The sequence below is a fragment of the Microtus oregoni genome, unplaced genomic scaffold (genome assembly GCF_018167655.1).
Source record: "Microtus oregoni isolate MIOR12 unplaced genomic scaffold, Mior012 000011F_ref0000422, whole genome shotgun sequence".
In the NCBI taxonomy this organism is placed as follows: domain Eukaryota; kingdom Metazoa; phylum Chordata; class Mammalia; order Rodentia; family Cricetidae; genus Microtus; species Microtus oregoni.
Window position 1 is genome coordinate 45,679,190 of NW_024543070.1, and position 16,279 is coordinate 45,695,468.

General features: G+C 43.5%; 1 protein-coding gene across 1 annotated transcript; it reads left to right on the forward strand.

The window, feature by feature from the left end:
* The first annotated feature begins 9,947 nt into the window (after positions 1 to 9,947).
* On the forward strand, positions 9,948 to 13,754 carry LOC121453307 (testin-2-like). The gene is made up of 7 exons (XM_041659974.1): positions 9,948 to 10,073; positions 10,372 to 10,494; positions 10,582 to 10,728; positions 10,919 to 11,143; positions 12,464 to 12,626; positions 13,240 to 13,357; positions 13,655 to 13,754. The coding sequence occupies exons 1-7, from the start codon at positions 9,948 to 9,950 to the stop codon at positions 13,752 to 13,754; spliced, it is 1,002 nt and encodes a 333-aa protein (XP_041515908.1).
* The last annotated feature ends 2,525 nt before the right edge of the window (positions 13,755 to 16,279 follow it).

Here is a 16,279-nt window from a genome sequence, read left to right on the forward strand (position 1 = left end):
TCCCCAGGGTGATGGTTCCTGCAATAATCCTAGGAGGAAATTGGCTCCTGACAATCAACACACTTCCAACAGATGGGTCTCGCAGGGCCAGGGGTCTGCTGTCCATCTCCAGGGGAATTTCTTAGCCCTGAACTCCAGGAGGTGATGGAAGAACATTTAAAAAAGAGATTCACATAACACCAAGGACAATGGCCCCACAAAGTCCAGCTATCTCTGGACCTGGGTCAGGCACAAGTTAATCACAGGACTTCATGTCCCTCAGCACAGGCAAATGAAGGCAGTCAGCATACACAGAGTGTCTCATCAAAGGGTCCAGAGAAATTCCAACCATGGAGGAACCCACCCGAGGATCTGACAAAATGTCTGGGAAGATCTCTGTGCAGGCCCCCAGAAGGTTCCCTAGGCAAAGTTCTCGAGGCTGTTCCTGAGACAGAGGTGGAAACTTGCCACATGAGACACCCAAGAAGTGATGTGCAAAGTGTCTCCCCAGTGGGACCAGGAAAGAAGCAGTTAGAAGGCTCCCTGAGAAATCACTCAAATAGTAAGTGGAGGCTAACCAGCAACACTAAGGTGCCTGTGGGCACCTGTCATGGAATATGTTTAGACCATGCATTGGTCCTGTCTGAAATCTCAAAGCCAAATATGAAAACTTGGGGGAAAAAATCTTTCAATGATTCACCCACTAGCGAGAAAACTACTAATGGGCCTTCCTTCCTAGATCCGGGCACTCAGAAGGTGCTAGAAGCACATATTACAAGACACCTGGTGAGGCACAGATGGAGCCTGCCCCTCAGAGGCCTCAAGACCATACATATTTTAAACATGAAGAAAACTATAGCTTTGCCCTTTCCATGGTCCTCCAATGCCTCTCTGTCCTGGGACTCTAGAGATGACTCCATTATCCAAACGGCCAGTGTCCTGGAAGAACCCATCTAGAAAGCCCTAGGAGAACCCGTCTAGAAAGCCCTGGGAGAACCCGTCTAGAAAGCCCTGGGAGAACCCATCTAGAAAGCCCCGGGAGAACCCGTCATCTAGAAAGCCCTGGGAGAACCTGTCTAGAAAGCCCTGGGAGAACCTGTCTAGAAAGCCCTGGGAGAACCCATCTAGAAAGCCCTGGGAGAACCCGTCTAGAAAGCCCTGCGAGAACCCGTCTAGAAAGCCCTGGGAGAACCTGTCTAGAAAGCCCCAGAAAAGAAAGTGATGAAAACAGCTTCCACTGTGTAATCTCAGTCCACACAGAACTATCCTTCTGCCCTTCACCTAGAATTGCTGAGAGAGGCTCCACCTAGTTACAACTCTGGGCCCTTTGAGGCCCCTGCAACTGTCTAGGGGGACAACGTGACTTCTGTGTTCACCCCACAGAGCCTTGTGGGCAGAGCCTGGCACAGTGATACAGTTGTTAGATCTGAGACAGACAACCCAGAGCCCAATCCAGGCCAAGTGAAGGTGTCTGTGGGTCAGAGGAGAGTGAGGGGGTGACCTCAAGACGTAACTACCAAGGGGTGGCAGTCTGGGAGACCAGTGTGGTTTCTCAGTTCTCACGTAGCAGGGATACCAGGGAGCTGGAGGAGACAGAGGAGGAAGAGTCCTGAGAGTGGACAGTCCCCGTGGAAGCTGGGGAGATGGGTAATTTTCAAATCAATGAGTTGCAAACCAGTGGAAGTCTATCATCCCCTTCTAAAACCCTTTCCCAGGATCCAGAAGACTCAGGCCTGAGCACACCTCACTGCTCAGCAGATGACGTTGTCCTGCGGGATTGTGCCACTGCAAGTTCTGCCAAGACTGGGTCCCGAGGTTCTGCTCGCTGCAGATATCCTGGCCTCCAGGGCCTCCCAGTCCAGCTTCAAGACTGTGCCCACTATAACCAAATAACCCTTCCTGGTGTAGGAATTCCTACCAATAGTAGCCTTTAAGTTACCCGCCCACTGGTGGTGGTGCACACCTTTAATTCTAACACTTGGGAGGCAGAGGCAGGCAGATCTCTGTGAGTTCGAGGACAGCCTGGTCTGCAAGAGCTGCTTCCAGGACAGGCTCCAAAGCTACAGAGAAACCCTGTCTCGAACAAAACAAAAACAAAAACAAAAAAAGTTACGCGCTTACAGGGGTGTGGCCTCATACTGTATATGCCAATGTAAAGCATGTATCCGGCCTTTTTCCTGGCTGCTGGATTCGGTTCCTGTTCCCCGTTCGAGCAGAGGATTGTGATCTGTGAGTCTACCCCTAAACAACCTTTTATCATACTCAATTCTGAGCTAGTGTGGGATTTCGTTTTTAGCTTCTTTCTTCATCTGGCGCCCAGGTGGATCTGGACTCCACACTTACCAGGTGGACTGGTTTAAAGGCCTAAATCCACGGACCAGAAAGTCTCCCACCCCCAACCCCTGCAACAGCAGAACTAACCGCATGTGGCAACTTGGAAATTTCCCAAGCACGCACATGCCCCTTACCTCCACTGCCAAGTTCCCTGCCACACTTGTGGAGACTTGCACAGCTTCCAGTTTGTGCTCCCTGCCTGTGAGTTCTGGGCTTTTTGCTCCATGTACAAAATTGATTTAATTGCTTCGAAGTTGCCAAGCAAGCCATATTTCTCAGTATTTATCCAGCCCTAAGGCGGGAAAGCCAAAGCGGCTCAGGACTGTTGGTGGCACCAGGTTGTACTGGCAACTCTTCAACCATGACACCTGCTGGACAATAAAGATCATTACCCCTAAAACAATTTACCAGACCTCATGCTAGGTAAATATTTTTACTAATTAATTATCAATAAACTGGAAAGTTATATAACTGCAGACAATACTACAATTTTAGTAACTTTTTGCTAATACTATGGATTGTATTCTGCAAAGCTTATATGGTTATTGTGATGCATCCATTTATTAGATATTGGGACTTGGTTTTTTCTTTATATTATATTCTTAAGAAAATGGTTTGATAACAGAGCCAAAAATGAGGCACTTTTAGAAATGATACAATCTTTACAAACTAATAATAAACAGCTAACAGGATTAATATCATTGAAAATTAGTTACCTGAAAAAAATTAATACTATTGAAAGGGATAACATTAATTTGACAGACAAAATTGAATCCATGTCAAAGGATACTGAGAAATTATCTGAAAGAATTCATACTGTTGAATTTGACAATGAAAATTTGTTTAAAAAGTTATGATAGGTTAGCAGATAGAATATCTCTCCTGGAAGGCAATCTGCATGCTATCCAAATAATGTTCAAGGATGAGATGTTATCTTTAAAGGAGAAACTTCAGACCTGGAATCACATGTGCAGAATGAGGACCCATCTATTCCAGAGAGAATGTTGAGCACCAAAGACACTCCACTGGGAGCTTGTTTTCTTCTTGGCAAAACTGGCCTTTGGGCAAGAAACTGCCCATGCATCGAGCACTGACAAAATGCACGACAGGACAAGCAGGATACAAGAAAAAAGACTGTCAAATCTTGCCAAGACAGGGTAAGATGGTTTTGAAAATTTCCTGCCTCCGGTAATGGTCTGTCAGTTACTCTAGTCCTTAGCCAAAGTTGATTGCTCCAACATTGCAAATGAGACTTCGGGTGATTTCCCAGGTAGCCAGTTATTTCTGTCATTTAATGTACATTTTGGAAGTTGCTTGATTGCACTGCCTGCTTACTCAAGTAATATTTCCCTTCTCAGGTCTTCATTGGGGTTAAAGACTAGATAGTTGTAGTTACTTTCCTCTCATGAGTTGGCCAAGGTATTTATTATACAAGACTGAAACTCATTAGGATAGGATAATTATTGAAACATTTATTACATGTTTCTTTTTTGATATTGTTTATGCTGGTTGTAATTCTAGTTTTTATCCCTGATAATTGTTCTTATTGTATATAAATTCATACTAGGCTTAGAACTTTATTTAACTGAAAGGGGGACGTGCTGTGGTAATTCCTACCACCAGTAGCCTTAAAGTTACCCACCCACTTGGGTGTGGCTTCTTGTACTATATATGCCCATGTAAAGCATGAATCCAGCCTCTTTCCCAGCTGCTGGATTCGGTTACTGTTCCTCATTTGAACAAAGGATTGTGATCTGTGAGTTTACCCTAAATAAATAACCTTTTATTAGGCTCAATTCTGAGCTAGTGTGGAATTTCTTTTTTAGTGTCCTTTTCACCTTCCAGGACAGGTACCCTTTCTCATCAAGAGAAAGGAATATTCCCAAGAATTCCAAACCACAGGAGCAACAGCACAGCCATATCTTTGTTAAAAATAACCAAAATAATAAATGTAGGAGTCCCAGGCAAGACATGCAACTTAAAAGAACAAAGCATGTCCAAGCCCACAGGTCAAATAATGAAAATTTTGGGGACAGAATAAAAAGATTTATACTGTCAATTTTAACTTCCAAGTGCAAAGTACAAGAGAACTCCAAGCAAAAATGCAAGGGCTTACCAATAATGACCCCAAAATGCAAGGGCTTACCAATAATGACCCAAAAATGCAAGGGCTTACCAATAATGACCCAAAAATGCAAGGGCTTACCAATAATGACCCAAAGCCAAGGCTCAGTGACGGGCAAACTGTTTATGCCCCAACAGGTTGCTGAAGGACAGGACCTCACGACTTCTGTTTGACAGATTCTAAAGGGGAAATTTGGAGTTCACCATAGGTATGGTCCCTCAAATTCAGTGAGTGAGTAGGCCTGACTCCCACCACAGGATTCCTTTGAGAAAATCACAGTTCACCAAGCAAACCTCAAACATGGTTCACCTTAGAGTACTGCTTCAGGAGAGGATATGGCTCCACAAAGAGGGACCTGAACCACCTCCTAGCTCCACCACTACTGTAGTCAGTCAATTATACTGTAATTATGGAAATAAAAGTTTTTAGAATTTGTGTGTGTGTGTATGTGTGTGTGTAGGGGAGGAGTATAAGTCAACCCTAACAAGACCCAAACAAATATATATATATATATATATATATATATATATATATATATATATTGTGTATATACAAGTGGCAAATGTTTACACAGTACATGAGCATTATCCCACAGCACTCCACAGAGACTTCCACAGAGAACCCCATAGAAGGAGGTTGCTAGAGTCCCTGGCAGAAATCCACATATTGAGACCCCCAAAGCTGCAAACAGACACTTTCACAGGCTTCCCCAGCACAGAAACCACACACATCCTTCAAGTCCCTGACTGTATCCCACACTGACAGTCTACAGTTCCGGTCACCTTGACAGACCCACCCGCAATCCACACAGATTTCAGAAGATGTTCACAGACACCGCAGAGTGGGAGACAGCAGTGACTAACAAGATCTGCGCTGGCCCTGGGAGAAGTCCACAGAGACACATCAAGTTCCCTCCAGGGGGACTGTCATTGTCGTCTACATACAGATCCCCAGAATCCCACCCAACCCTCCACAGGCACGCACACAGAAACCCACACGCAGACCTCTATGAAGACCTTCACAGAGAGGCATCACCCACTTTCAGAAACACTCACACAGAAATACCCTACAAAGATTCACACTGAAGCCCTGATAAAGTCCCCCAAAGAGACTTCTGATGGTGGATACATCTTAGAACATGCAAAAGTCACAAACCTCAGAAGCCTCACAGAGTTTTCAAAGAGACTTTTGATAGAGACACTAAGGGAGACCTCAGAAACTTCTCAGAGCCCTAAGGTGTAGATGTCACTTGGTGGCCTCTGGGTGCCACACAGCACTCCCTCACAGAGATATCACCTAGCCTTCCAGACCTCACACAGCACCCTCAGAAAGACAACCATAAGCCCCCCAGACCTCTCATGACACACGAAGCTCATGCAGACCTGGCATCATCCCTTGGAGTTCCACACAGAACATCTAGAAGTCTCCCAGAGAGATCCCATGGAAAGACCTATTGAAAAGTCACACACAGTCTCCAGGGGAGATGGCAGGCAGATTGTCATCAGGGCCTCATGCAGCCCCATGACTCAAGAGGGACACTGAGATGGACTGCTTGGGGCATGGAGTTAGTTAGACGAATGATCCTTTCCTTGGCCAGGAAGACATTGGCCTGATGGAGGCTCTGAGGAGAATTAAAGGTCCACACCAGAGAGAGCATAATGGTGTTGGGGAGGGCACTGAAGAGAGGGCTCCAACTGCAGACATAGGGGGTTCTCCTCATGCTTTTTTCATTATGAGGGTGTCTTCTTACCTAACATTGGAAAATTTAAATAAAATATAGGTAACCTACTGTTTAATAGAATGTTATTCCATAATTCTCATTAAAACACAAGTAGGAAAGCTTTATTAAGGACCATGGAAATAGGTAGAGGGGTCATAGTAAGCTCAGAACTAAGAGAAAGATTACCCTCTTTGAGCCCCCATTGACACAGGTAGGGGATATTAGAACCAAAAAGCAGGTTGAAACTCTGTACGTGTAAATTCCCAATGCATAACACAGTTTTCAATGCAAAATAAATCCTTTTTTGGGCAGTACCCACTTGTGATTCCATGAGGGGCTCTTATGTAACTGGGAGACCTAAATCTTCAATTACATCTTCCATAGCTTATATAAGAAGTAGTTCTTTGTAAGTTCAACTGAAGTTAGTAAGTTTGTTTTTAAACAAAAGTTTTTCTATCTAAATAACAGAATATGAAAATGGTTAGAAGTATATTTAAAGCTGGGCAGTGGTGGCACAGGTCTTAAATCCCAGTACTCGAGGTAGGCGGATTTCTGTGAGTTCAAGGCCAGCCTGGTCTACAAGAGCTAGTTCCAGGACAGGCTCCAAGGCTACAGAGAAACCCTGTCTCAAAAAAGCCCCCTAAAAGAAGTATATTTAAAATAATCATAATTTCAAAATTTCTGAGAACTCCTCTAAGAATTCTGATTTATTTAAGTCACTGAATCTGCAGGGGCAGCACCAAGGGAATTTGAAAACACTGAAATAAGCTTCTTTTCATTCTATATTGTAATCCTAAAATGAATTACTGTTGCTGAAAAAAACGTACTTGCAAAAATTTAAATTAATGTTGCTGGAAGGACTCGGCTGTGTCCTCCAGGATCTTGCTGCAGGCAGACCAGGTGTGCAGAGTTTACCTGGGGCATGCTGGAGGAGACTCTTTATCAGATATGGAGGGTGACATGCTCACCTGGCTTGTCGGGACGTTTGCCTGGAACTGCAGGATATTGGGAAATGGGAGGACAGAATTCGCCGTAACTCAGAGGCCCAAGCACTGTTTGTTCAGTTTTGTCCCGCAGTTTCCGTGACTTGCAGTCAGGCTATGTGCTCCTCCCTGACTTCAGTGTTATTCCCTGTTTCTCACACATTTATACACTTCTTGGTGTGAACTTTGATTTTATATTCATTGTGTAGTGTGGGGGAGACAAATACCAAACCCATCTTCACCAGACACGGGAAGAAAACGCATGTTGTGAAGCAATAAATAGACAAGAAAAGCAGGCTGTGGCCATGGATTCAAACACTAACAGTCTCGGGCGGCAGGTAAATGGTGACACAGGATTTGGGACCCACTCTATCTCTTAATGCTCCTATTTTTCATGCTGTTATAAGGGCAATCACATTTCAACATGGCTGTGGATGGAGACAAATGCTTAACCCATAGAAGGAGCTAAGTTCATGCACACAGAAAAGACAATGTTGAATGGAAGGTTTAGGAAAATAAAGTGGACAATTATTGGTTAATGAGAACAGTGTCACTGAGATCTATATCAGTGTGATCTTCCTAACGCCACTGAGCTGAGCACCCACCTTGGCTTAGCTGGGAACTTTTTACTACATAGAGAGTGATGTTTTAGATTATGCTTCTCGAAGGGGGATCAATTTAACCTCAAGCAGAAATTAGCGTGAATGCACAACGATTCTGCTTTTATAGAACAAGTCAAAATATGATTTTAAAAGAAATCATATAATAAATTAATTGACTAAGTTCTATAACGAATACGTATTTATATAAGTAGGAAAATCACAAACTTTATTATATTTGGGACTGCGTTCCTTACTTGCTGAACTGTAGGAGCTAAGATTTGCATACATACTTTTATCAATTAATGTTTTTAACCTATCTGAAACCTCCTGAGTTTTCTTTCTCTTATATTCTGATATTAAGGCTCATGAAGGTAAGTGTCTAGAATTAACTCCCAGAAGGAATATTGAGAAGAGCAAAAAACAAATTGCAAAGAGAAAAATGGAAGCTGTTTCCCAAAGACCTCAGCCGCTTTTCTGCATTTAGTATCCACGCTTTTTCTGCAAATGCCTCAGATTTCTTGACTTGATTGACTAAAGACAGGGAAGAGGAATAATGGTTGAATGGGGAGAGAGGACAAAGTCGTTTTAAATTCCAGGCAGTGTCAAGAGACCTGGTACCCCATCTGTTGGTTTTCCTTCCTAGGGTTGACTCTCGCCTTCCCAAACATGACCAGAGATGGTCTTCTGTTGAGACTCTTCTGACATCTCCCCAATACTGAAGTCAACGTGTACTGGCATCTGTATACACATAGGGCCCAACCTTAGCTTAAACAGGAAACACTGCCCTGGAGTGTTGTGACTCAGTCTATTCCAGAATATTTTACCAAACCATAGTTTCTAAAGTAAAATCAGTGTTGGGTTAACCTTAAACATAAATTTATTTGGGAGCTTTTTTTTTTTAATTTTTTTTTTATTGCGAAAAGAAGAAAAAAAAACATAAACAAAAAAACAAGTTTCCACCTCCTCCCAGCCTCCCATTTCCCTTCCCCTCCTCCCACCCTTCTCCCCCTCCTCCCACCCTTCTCCCCCTCCCCCCACTCCTCTCCCCCCCCTCCCTCTCCAGTCCACAGAGCAGTCCGGGTTCCCTGCCCTGTGGTAAGTCCTAGGTCCTCCCCCCTCCGTCCATATCTAGGAAGGTGAACATCCAAACTGGCTAGTGGGAGCTTTTTTTTTATTGATAAACCCTCCGAGCACACTGTCAGGATTCAAGGTCCCGAGGACGATTTGTCACATTGCCTAGCAGCAACACTCTACAAATTGTCCCACGCCATGAGGAGATGGGATCAGTTATGTGATGCATTCCTGGAGGTCTGAGGCCTAGAGGGTCCATTTGTTTACTGACACACCCACTTACAAGCAGGACAGGACTCAGAGGTGGGGCTTCCTAGGCAAAGACTCAGTTGTTAAAGACTCAGGGAGATGCAATCAGAAAGATCTGTGGAACCCAAGGATCTCTGAAACTCACGTCCATGAAGGGCATCTGAGGAGCAGCAGACATCCCAGGTGAGCCCACTAGGCCAGGGAAGGTAGATCGGGAGCTCACACTAGAGAGTCTTGGGTGGACTCCTGAGGGAAGTGGGCACATTCTTCAAGAAGGACATCTCTTCAACCTCTCCATGGGATCTCACTGAGGCAGTGAAATGGATTTTTCAGTCACATTTCAAGTAAAGATAATAGAAACTAATGCATGTTGTATATAATGTATGTATCTATGACTGTATACAGAGACTGTTTCCAAAAGATTTCTGAAGGGAATGAACCAAGACATCTGCTGCATTCAGGCCAAGGAAAAGATTTCTTGTAGCCCCCAGCTCTTGGGGTTGTATCTCTCCCTACTTGGGATCATATTCTGCACTAATGAAATTTTGCTCATGTGACCTCAGCACCACCAACACAAAGCCTGGGCCAACTATGTCTTAAGTCTTTAAGAGTCTAAACCATAGGTGCATACACACCCTGTGATGATGTAGGCTCACGTTCCTGGAGCCTGGCCAGTTTCTCTTCATTTTAGTAGATAAACCAAATTACTCTGTGTTTTGGCTTTAGGCCAACCAGAATCTTAACTTTTTCCACAGTGTATTATTTAGGACAGTTCAAATGATTTCCTTCCACCATTATGGTTTTAATTTCCAGGTACGAAATTAAATTTTCAGAAGCACTGATGTAATTGGAATCTCGTCTCTTCTCCTCTAGGTTTATGAGACATGATTGCTGTTCTCTTCTTAGCCGCCCTCTGCTTGGAAGTCGACTCAGCTTTTACCACACTGGGTCCCAGTTTGGATGCTGAGTGGCATGAATGGAAGACAAAGCATGGGAAAACATACAACATTGTTAGTGACATGGAAATTTCCGTAGATGATCAGCCTGGCTTTGTGTTTTTATGTATTTGTGTCCTATGGCCATACCATAGGTTCTGGAATCCAGCTCTATTCAAGGCTTAACCTAAAGACATGCACCATGTGTGCTAGGTGACAAAAATCCCCATTGTTCTTGGGAGATGTGGACAATGGCTTCCGGAAGAGTACAACCATCTATTGCCATGGCTCCTCTTCACCAGAATGTCCACTGAGTGAACTTGGGTTGGACTTAAAATAAAAAGAAAAATCACAACTTGTATTTTTTTTCCAGAATGAAGAAAGTGTGAGGAGAACAGTGTGGAAGAAGAATTTTAAAATGATTGAACTGCACAATCGGGAATACCTCGAGGGGAAGCATGACTTCACCATGGCCATGAATGCCTTTGGTGACCTTGTGAGTGCAACATGAATAACATCACATAGTACTTTTCCTCTTCCATTCTTTATAAATACCCTCAATCACGTGTGGCCTTTCTTGAAGACTGATACAGAATTCAGGAAAAAGATGACTGGCTTTCAACGGCAGAGGATCAAGAAGAGGCACACATTTCAGGATCATCTCTTTCTGTCTGTCCCCAGATCTGTGGATTGGAGGGAACGAGGCTTCGTGACCCCTGTGAAGAACCAGGTATGGCCATGTGATGTCCTCAATATCCCCTACTCACAGGCGGCTAGGAAAGAAATGCCCCCTTTGCTTTTTCAGACTGTGGAGCAGCATGCAGTTCACTGCTTTATAAAAGTATTCTGATGTACAAATCATTCACAAATATCCATTTTTAGACTCACTAATGAGCGACGGCTTTTTCTTCATTCCTTAGGGTCACTGTGCTTCTAGTTGGGCTTTTAGTGCCACTGGAGCCCTAGAAGGACAGATGTTCAGGAAAACAGGGAGACTGATCCCTCTGAGTGAGCAGAACCTGCTGGACTGCATGGAATTTAATGTTACCCGTGGCTGCAGTGGTGGCTTCATGCAGCATGCCTTCCAGTACGTGAAGGACAGCGGCGGCCTGGCTACTGAGAAGTCCTATCCTTACAAAGGGCTGGTGAGTAGAACTCCCCGTGCTCTTGTCCGTCCAGCTCAGGTTGTGCAAAGCAGAACAATCTCAGAGCAATTCGCTCTCTTCGACCTCGCTTTGTTACTGATTTGTCTTTTCACTGCTGGAGAACTACACGCAAGCATATAATGTGCCTTGACCAAGTCTACACCATCCCTTTGCCTCTGACTCCTCCTCTGTCACCCCTAAACACTCTTCCTTCCCAACTTCCTGCACGCTTTTGTTAAGCTCACTAAGCCTACATCATACTGTGTGTGTGGACAGGATAGGACCATTTACTGGAGCGTAAGTGAACTCTCAGGCCACGTCCCTAAGGCAAAACTCTTCTCCTACAGCAGCTCTCAGGTGCCAATAGTTTTACAGCTGAGGGGGGGGGGGGACTTCATGATCCTCCCCATTGTCCATGCTGGTATTTTGGCAGGGTAGATCTTACGTAGGTCATGTGTTTAAAGTCATGAGTCTGTGAGTCTGCAATGTGAATTTTCAACAAGGAATGCTGTGGACCCGAAGAGCAAAAACCCTTAAGGATCCAGAGTGCCTCTTGTGCTGAGTTTGTATCAGGGGCAACCATGTACAAAGATACTACACAATCATTAAACTGTGTTTGCAGGGAATAAAAGTTTAGTTAATAGATTACCAGGAGGAACAAAAACCAGGAAATAAAGGTAGAAAAATATACGGAAACAAACAGACAAAAATCTCATACCTCTTAAGAAATAGCACATTTCCAAACCCTGGGTGTGGAAATGGCTCTTTCCCAGGTCATTTCTCTCTGTCATTAGTATGCCAAGGGCCAGAGCTCCTTCTTTCTCAGACGATGCTGTTGGCATAAAAGCACGGGCAGAGAGCTCTGCTAGTCCCCACCCAGCCTGGGTTGTGAATGTGCTGAGTTCATTGCTAGCCAAGGCTGCATAGTAAGATGCTGCCTCAGAACCAAACCAGACAAGAAAGCATTTTACAATTTATGAAAAATATTGCCAAACGCATGGAATCATTGATTGCTGTCTTTCTAAGGTTAGAATGGATGGGTGTCTTCAATACATTTTACATGAAAAAAGTGAAGAAGTCAGAGGAAAGTCAAAACTAATCTGAAAAAAATGTGTGCCCAGTGTGCACCCACAGAACTCAACCCTTTGTCTCATGCTTCGGGAAGATAATCTCCCAGTAGAATTTCACTTCCTAGAATGGTTTATAAGAGCACAGACTTGGAGCGCCTCATCTGCTGTGAGCTGAGTTCTGTGGTTCTAGCTCATCTTCTCTGGGAGGTTGATGGCCATGAATGAATTTCTTTCTCCTTAACTTTAAAAGGGTGGAGAGTGCAGGTACCATGCTGGGATCTCTGCAGCTAATGTTAGCGACTTTGTGCAAGTCCTAGGATGTGAGAAAGCCCTTATGAAGGCAGTGGCTAAGGTGGGGCCCATCTCTGTGGCAGTTGATGCCAGCCCTAGATCCTTCCGGTTCTATGAGAATGGTGAGTGTCTTCCTTCTAGAAATCCATGCATAAAAGTTGCACTGCCACCATGACAAATCAAGATCATGACTTCTTTCTTACATAGCATTAAATGTAAATGTTCCCATTTGTGAATTTTACAATCTCTGTGAAAATTTTTATGTAAATTTTCCTATTTTGCTTTACTTTAAAAAAACAATTCCATGAATGAGAGCCAATAATGTTTTTTAAATTAGCCTAACGTTTCATGTGGTAAACTTTACTTGAATTTTCTCCAGCTGTTTGACCTTTAAGATTCTAACCAAATATTTTATATATGTAGAAAATTATTATAAGGGACCTGTCAATTCTATTAATTTTGTTTTCTGTGGGTTTTGCTTGAACTAACCTACAAGTAAATCAACAAGATTTCTCATATGCATCCAAACAACCATTTTACCAAAGGATTTATGCTCATTTTTTTCTGTAAGCTTACAGTCTTGGCCCTGATAACAATGAAACCTCTTGTTTGGTCCTACACGGTGTGTCTGTCATTCCAGTGAGCTTAGAAATGTTTCTCTTATTGCTGGTACTGTGACATGGTAGTGTGAGGTCACTGGAGCCTCTCAACCCAACTTTGGTTTTACTTTTTTAGGCACTTATTATGAGCCACAGTGCAGAAAGGTTCACCTAAATCATGCTGTTCTGGTGGTCGGCTATGGCTTTGAAGGAGAAGAGTCAAATGGCAACAGCTACTGGCTGGTCAAGAACAGGTATAAATTTCGGAAAACATTTATATTTGAAATTCAAAAGGGAACTACTGTAGTCAGTATTTGGATAGATGGACCAGTGGTTCCGTACCACGTGTAGGTAGAAGACAGCCTGTCCTTTCTATGCATGGTTTTCAGAGCCTGTGTAATTCAACTACTGGTATCCAGGAGGTGAACCTCTGTGTCTTCTGTACGTTTCCATTAAGTGTGGTTTCTGACGTGGTGCTTATGGGAGGTTAGAGCGATGAACCTGCTGTGCTGTGTTCTTTCTGTTAAATGACAGACATGCTCTTCTTCCAGCTGGGGTGAAGAATGGGGCATGAAAGGCTACATGAAGATGGCCAAGGACTGGAACAACAACTGCGGAATTGCTACCTATGCCACCTACCCCATCGTGTGAGCTTCTGGGGGCAAGAAGGAAGGCGAGGACTGGGCACAGCATGTGCTGGGGAGGGGGTTCCGCTTCACAGACCAGCTGCTGCTGTGTGGAGAATGACACCCGAGTCACTGAGGACCCATCCACGTTTGATGTGAACTAAATTCATAAATATTAGTGACATAAACAGCTTTGTAGCAGTGAGTCTCTTATAAAAATTTGAATTTTCATTTTTAAAAGAATGTACAAATTTACATATTCAAAGATAAAGCTTAGTTTCAAAATGATAGTGGGAATTCTTTTTATAGTTCAACCCTTAATTAAACATGAGGACATAATTGTGTGTATGTGTGTGTGTGTGAGAGAGAGAGAGAGCGAGAGAGAGAGAGAGAGAGAGAGAGAGAGAGAGAGAGAGACATTCAGTTAATGATGCCAAAGGAAGAAAAGAAATCAGTGTGTCCATACGGAAACTCTTACAATGTTGTCCATTTTATTGGGTGTTCCCATTCTGTAAGAACAGGTCCTGCTGGTACCTGAGCATTCTTCATGATAAGAAACATTGTCTGTGGCCTCTGAGAGCAAATGCCTCTTGTCTGGCCAGGGTTTAGAGCACAGTGAAGTACCCATTTTGCCTTGCCATAGTTTTATGAAATGAGAGTGTTCCTTACAATCCACAGATGAAGAAGTAGTATACTTTGTGCGATCAATCGATGAGGAATTACTCAATGCTTTGTAGCTGGAGGGCTGAGCCCATTTGAACAAGACTCAGTATAGACATGAGAATGCACAGAGAGAGGGCAGACCTGAGCTGTTCCAGGCCCATCTCCCTCCATCTCTGGCCACATGTGTCTCTTTAACATGTACCTTTAACATGTGTGGACATCTTGATATGAGTAGAAAGACAATGCTGTGTTTTGCTCAATTGTACTGAGTGAGTCAACATCTTAATTCACGGGAGTCAGCAAGTGGCAAGTGCTCTACAACATTTAATTGGTTTATCTTTGCTTACAGTGTTGTGGGAAAGTGATGCCAATTCCAGAAAATAGAGACAACACAGTTAGAGTAGTTTGTCAATTCCTTCTTAACTACTGGCTCTCACTTTTAAAGTGAAGGCCAGGAATCCTTAAGATGAAAAACATGAATAGGAATTTTCACCTACCCAGTGTATCTGAGTTCTGGAGACAAGCTCAGAAAGAATTCAAGGAAGACTCCTAAGTACTGAACTGAGAGACAATTTTATAACAAAGCTGTGATGGTGAACTTTGTGTTTAAATGATAATTTACTGTGCTGGACAACTTGTAAAAACAAAATTGTATTTAGCTTACGAGCCATGTGGAAGTTGCTGCTATCTCGAGAAAAATGTACCCTATCAGCTACCTTACCCAAAGTGGACGACTTCCCGGGCAGTTGGACTGTTCTTAAAACCTGCAGACTGTTGTAAAGTCTTCCATTGCCTCAGCTACTCTTACAAGGTAATGGGCCACATGACTAACAGGCTAACTGCTACGGTCTACTTTTGTATGAAAGCTTGCTTGCTCAGAGTAACTGAGGAACCTGTCTGAAACCTGTTTAAAATAATTAAGCTCTGTCTTCCCCTAAACAGAATATGCGTCAACTTGACCCCCAACTGCAATTTGTTGGGTTTTACCTTTAAAGTCCTTGAACTAACAATAGCTGAGGCCTAACCTAGAGAATTTTGAGTCTCTGGTTGGGTCCTAGCCAGTATTTTTAATAAAAACCATCTTCTTATTAAAGTCATATTTATTGTCAGATTGGGGAATCTCTGAATGACCCCACACTCATAACAAGCAAAGCACTCAATCCAGGACTGGGGGTGGGGTCCTCAAGAGAGACTCACCATCACAGGGTTTTCTTGAAGGACTTTGCACTAAATGTTGCACATTGCCATGTCCCACCGTGAAGACAATGGACAGAACGAATGGACCTGTAAGCCACACCACTAAATGTTTTATTTATTAATAACCAGATGATATTATATATATCCTGACACATGTCTTGGTTCTGTATGACATGTGTAGGGAAAGATGTCTGTCCATCCTTTGTCTTATTTTCATGGTCCTGTGTGAGGTCATTGTTGGTCTTAGGAGCTGAGTTTGTCTTCTCAGATGCTGTCAGTTAAGTGTGGCCTGTATCTTGGGGTTTAAGCGGGGTTAACATCATCAAACTGCTATGATGTGTTCTCTCTACTAAATAGAAAATGTGCTCCTCTTCCTGCTGAGGTGAAGAATGGGGCATGGAGGGCTAGATGAAGATTACCAAAAACTGGGAGAGCCACTATGGAGTTGCTCTGTATGCTGGGTAGCCATTGTGAGCTGCCTGATGGTGACTCCTGGGGACCACATGTATAGAGAGGGCCTTTGCCTTCACAGCAGACACCTTGGCTGTGAGGGATACAACACCTGATTCTCTGAAGATCTAAATGCAGGTGTGAATTCCAGGACATGTTTTACTCTAATTAAATGTGAATCAGCTGCTATCAACAGTTTTATGGGAATGGATCCCTGAGGGAAGGGTTTTGCTGACTGGT